Below are 4,789 nucleotides of genomic sequence, written 5' to 3' on the forward strand. Positions count from 1 at the left end.
TTAATGATTCCATGTTTAATGAATTGTATTTCTAGAGTCACTGCTAAGGCAGTGACTGCCACAATGGTGAGAATGAATCCAGGGGAATACACAACATTGATAAGTAGAGCACCAGAGGACGAAGTTAATGTTTCAGTGGCTGATGATGATGATGATGATGAGGATTATGAGAACGAGAGCGAACATGAGTTTGACTAGAAAATTAAGTAACCATGGAAAAATTTACCTGTTGTGAATTACTATGATTATGGAAGAGTAAATGTAAAATTGTGTGTATGTTCTTTGAATGAACATATGGGGGATTGTTATGGAAATTTTACATTTAGATGTGTTTCTTTTACTTTTAGATGGGTACAACTTTTATTAACGATGAAGATTCATTTTTACTCATAAGCATTTAAAAGAATATAATCAAAAGCACATTATTAAAGATATAAAACTAAGTTTTATATCTGTAAGTTGGAATAGGCTTGCAGGAACAATATGTTCTAAGAAGAACTAAGTAGCAAGTGACTTTTGTACTCCAAGTGTGAAAAGATGTGCGCAGCTTTGATCGAACTAAAGATAGACGAGATGTGTGAAGAAGAGCAGCAGAAAGAAACAGGAAACTTTTGCAGACATGACGTTGCTCAGACCAGTTAGAATTTGGGTTGGACATGAGCTAATGAGCTAAGACATCTCCATTTAAGGTAACAAAGGATTTTTACACAGGGTGTGTTAGGGTATATAACCTTGGCGAAAGGGACTAGCCTTCGCCTTCTCATGTCAGATGCTCTCTGTGTGAGAATGCCATAGACCTTCTCATATCAGACGCTGTCTGTATGTTGAACGTCTTATTTCATGCATGAAATAAAATACTTTGTTTAATCTCTTGAGAATCGACTTTGTCTCCTTCATCCAGGTTTTAATATATAGAAAATTTCCACAACAAGCTCAACCTGGCAAAGACTGAGCTTCTCGTCCTCCCTGCCAATCCGTCCCTACAGCACGACTTCACTATCCAGCTAGATTCAACTTTAATCACCCCATCAAGGTCGGTCAGAAACCTTGGAGTAACATTTGATGAGCATCTGACCTTCACAGACCACATTACAAAGACAGCTCGATCATGCAGGTTTGCACTGCACAACATCAGGAAGATCAGGCCCTTCCTAACTGAGCATGCAACACAACTTCTCGCCCAGGCCTTGGTTATCTCTAGGCTTGATTACTGCAATGCTCTTCTGGCTGGTCTTCCATCATGTGCAATTAAACCTCTACAAATGATCCAGAATGCTGCAGCCCGTCTTGTCTTCAACGAGCCCAAAAGGGCCCAAGTCACTCCTCTGTTCATCTCTCTGCACTGGCTACCACTCGCTGCTCGCATCAAGTTCAAGGCATTGACGCTTGCTTACAGATCGACCACAGGCTCAGCGCCCTCCTACTTTCACTCGCTCCTACGAGTCTACATCCCTACCAGAAGCCTGCGATCGGTCAATGAGCGACGACTCGTGGTACCATCACAGAGAGCCACAAAATCACTCTCCAGAACATTCTCATTCACGGTTCCTTGCTGGTGGAATGATCTCCCTACCCTCGTCCGGAATGCAGAATCCCTGACCACATTCAAAAGACAACTGAAAACTCATCTCTTCCGTGAGCACTTGACATAAAAAAAAAAAAAAAAAAAAAAAAACCCTCTCCTTTACCCTCCCTTGTTTTGGCTTATGCTACTCTGAGCAATTCCAGAACTTTGTATTTTGAGCACTTCTTGCGTTATTTTTGCTTCTTCACGATGACTCGCTTGTTGTAGTCCTCAGTTGTAAGTCGCTTTGGATAAAGGCGTCTGCTAAATGACTAAATGTAAATGTAAATGTAAATGTACTCAGATGGGCAAACTCAAAGGTGCAGCGCAGCAGGCGGAGTTAGCTCGCTGAACCTTGTCGTCATTTGGTGGACGAAGAGCCTGAACGGGCGGATGTTGTGACACTAGGCCATTTTAATGACACACTCCACAAGATAAGATATCTCAGCCCAAAAGTGACTGAAACCTTCCGTTCGTCTCAGTATTATAAGGCTGACCTGAACAACAAAAGATTTTTTAAAAGTAATTACTGAAGTTAGTTTAACGAGTTAGTTCACCCAAAAATAAAAAAATCAGACATACATATTTGTACCAAAACGATCCCATAAAATGCATACCTCAGGAATCAGTTCACACATTATAAGGTCAAAATGTTCGAGCTTTTCGTCCTCCTTTTTCTTAAACACAATGTTGTCAATGTGTCCCAGAAGTTCCTCAACATGTGCTGACAAGGCTGGATGAAAACTCTTTGGTTTTGCCATTTTACCAGTCTTCGTTTGCCACCATTTGTTCCACGTGGGTTTCAGTGAGCCTTTTACAATTCCTTGGAACAACTCCTGAAAAAAATATTTAGTATAGCAAACAATATCTAGACATTTTTTATTTCGTAAAATCTTATATGTACCTGGATTTCAGTGTCACTGACAATAGAACAAATTCACTTTTTCCCCACCTCCTCAACTGTCCTATATTTAAAAAAAAAACATAGTTTTACTAGAATTATTAAACTTATAAGTTGGTTTATATGACTGAGGACACACATTTTACACATACCTTGTATACGTCATATGCTGAACAGCATATGCTGCCATTGATGATGCATGATATCTTCTCAGATACCACAGATCTTCTCCCTGTATCACCTCGTTTTTCATAGAGGTCCATTTGTCCCTCACCTCCATTTCTGCCATCTAATGCAATTAACACAGTTGTTGAAGTAATGTAGATGTAATACACAAAAAATATAATGGGGTGGTGATGGCGCAATGGATAAGACACATGCCTTTGGTGTGAGAGACCCGGGTTCGAATCCACTGTGAGACACCAATGTGTCCCTGAGCAAGACACTTAACCCCTAGTTGCTCCTGAGGTGTGCGACCTCTGATATATATAGCAATTGTAAGTCGCTTTGGATAAAAGCGTCAGCTAAATGAAAAAAAAAAAAGCATTCATTTAACTTACTGTACAGACCAAAACCCCACAGTTGTTAGAGTCAGACAGCCTCCACTGTTCTGGGTACTCAACAGTCCATTTTCCCAAGTCCCAAGTATTTCGGAATGCATTGCTTTTCTACAAAAGAAAAAAGAAATTAAGAAATGTACATTAGTAAATGAAGATAACAATTTTGCCATTTACAATGCACAAAATACCATAGTATAGCCAGGTCCATCTCAGAAATGGACTTGTAGTTGCCAATGGGGTCGTACACTCGAATGTGATTCCTCAAACCATCCAAAACCTTTACAAAACAAAAAGAAACCGCTTTAACCACAAAGAGTAACAACTGTTGAGCAAACATGTATATATATTTTTTCCACACATACCCACAAAATGAAGTGATTTCCCTTTTCAGGGCTCTGTCCACCAACAATTCTTGGAATAAGGACCATGTCATTCTCATCAAGGTCCTTTAAAATATTTGTATGTAAATAATTGGTGCTGGAATGTGTCCCCTCTGCCCCTAAGATTTAATTTAGAGATTTTCATTTACCTTCAGACAAGAAATGTGACTGTCATCCACATGTTTCGTGTTAGTGAAGGATCGCCACCAGAGAACAAATGTGTGCACCTGTAATGCAGTTCCGCCATGTGCTTTACAGAGCTGTGCGATCCTTGTGTCAAGAATCTAAAAGAAATAATAGGTTACCATAAAAATGTTGTTTAATAATATAAGAAGTATAGGAGGTTTGTGGACAACTAACGTCGTCATTGAGCCAAGGGAAACTTTTCTTCTGTGGACACAGTGTCTCAAAATCTTCAACTGTGGCCTGACATCTCGGAAACTGAATGAGTGGCCGCTTTCTGTTGGTTTCCTCACTCAAAATTTTCATATAAATTTCCTAGAAAAAATAATGCTTTGTAATTGTTTGACATATACAGTATTATATAATGTATAACATCCTTCAATTTATTTGGCATCGTACCTCTTCTCAAGCTCCAAGATGTGAAAGCGATCCTAAGAAAAACGAACAATTTCTGTGAACACGTTTGGATCAGTCACAAATCTTTGCCAAAGTTACTTATATTAAATTTTTAAATATTTAAAAAAAAATGCTAATCTAACTCTAATATCAAAATCAGATAAAACATACCTGTGCGTGATGCATCACCTCCTGCCATGTCTGTCTTCAGGCAGTAATCATGGTCATCATTAATATTACCTGAAAAGGTTGTAAATGTAATATTTTAAATTTGGCATTAACATTTACTTCTAAAATAAAAAATGAAACAATCTACTGTAATTTACTACCTTTCACATCATCCAGGTTAATGTCACGCCGCAGGTATGGTGAAATTAACTCCATCGTGCAAAAAAAAAAAGCAAGGGAGAAGGCTCTTCCACCGCAGACCAGCCAAGCCGAACCAAGAAATGTCAATGCCAAGGCTGTTCCCCATGGTCTTTGCCGCTCTCTCAGCCCTACGTCGGGCGTAGAGTCTCCAATGAGACTGTTGTTGGATGGAAAAACACATTGTAATAGTGATAAATGTAGGCTATAGAGAAAAGGGATAACAGCACTATTAATTACACACAGTTATATAAAAATACATTATTACCTCGCCTTAGTTGTAACAAACAAATCTGTTAAAAGTTTAATGTTGTACAATAAATAGCAGAAGAAAACTATTACTTCTGGGGCATTGGGTGGGTGCACAATATGCCATCATGGCTCTCTGGCTCTCTTCACTCTCACACATTTCTGAAAGAAAGAGAAAGAATCATCCATT

The 4,789-nt window shown here is 38.9% G+C and overlaps 1 protein-coding gene across 1 annotated transcript; it reads right to left on the bottom strand.

The window, feature by feature from the left end:
- Positions 1-2,266: 2,266 nt before the first annotated feature.
- LOC306993314 (uncharacterized protein) lies at positions 2,267-4,435 on the bottom strand. Its single transcript, XM_079603002.1, has 11 exons — positions 4,314-4,435; positions 4,156-4,224; positions 3,988-4,019; positions 3,766-3,903; positions 3,555-3,689; positions 3,388-3,471; positions 3,214-3,302; positions 3,026-3,128; positions 2,618-2,754; positions 2,469-2,529; positions 2,267-2,400 (listed from the first exon to the last, which is right to left on the bottom strand). The coding sequence occupies exons 4-10, from the start codon at positions 3,892-3,894 to the stop codon at positions 2,502-2,504; spliced, it is 705 nt and encodes a 234-aa protein (XP_079459128.1). The 5' UTR covers positions 3,895-3,903; positions 3,988-4,019; positions 4,156-4,224; positions 4,314-4,435; the 3' UTR covers positions 2,267-2,400; positions 2,469-2,501.
- Between the last annotated feature and the right edge of the window lie 354 nt (positions 4,436-4,789).

Source organism: Phoxinus phoxinus, assembly GCF_949152265.1.
Source record: "Phoxinus phoxinus genome assembly, chromosome: 2".
NCBI classification, from domain to species: domain Eukaryota; kingdom Metazoa; phylum Chordata; class Actinopteri; order Cypriniformes; family Leuciscidae; genus Phoxinus; species Phoxinus phoxinus.

Excerpts from the sequence above, each read along its gene's own strand:
- LOC306993314 (XM_079603002.1), bottom strand. The coding sequence starts at position 3,894 with ATGAAAATTTTGAGTGAGGAAACCAACAGAAAGCGGCCACTCATTCAG. Across the intron at positions 3,690-3,765 it reads TCCCTTGGCTCAATGACGAC|ATTCTTGACACAAGGATCGC; the intron begins GTTAGTTGTCCA and ends TATTTCTTTTAG. Across the intron at positions 2,755-3,025 it reads GTGGGGTTTTGGTCTGTACA|ATGGCAGAAATGGAGGTGAG; the intron begins GTAAGTTAAATG and ends TAATTGCATTAG.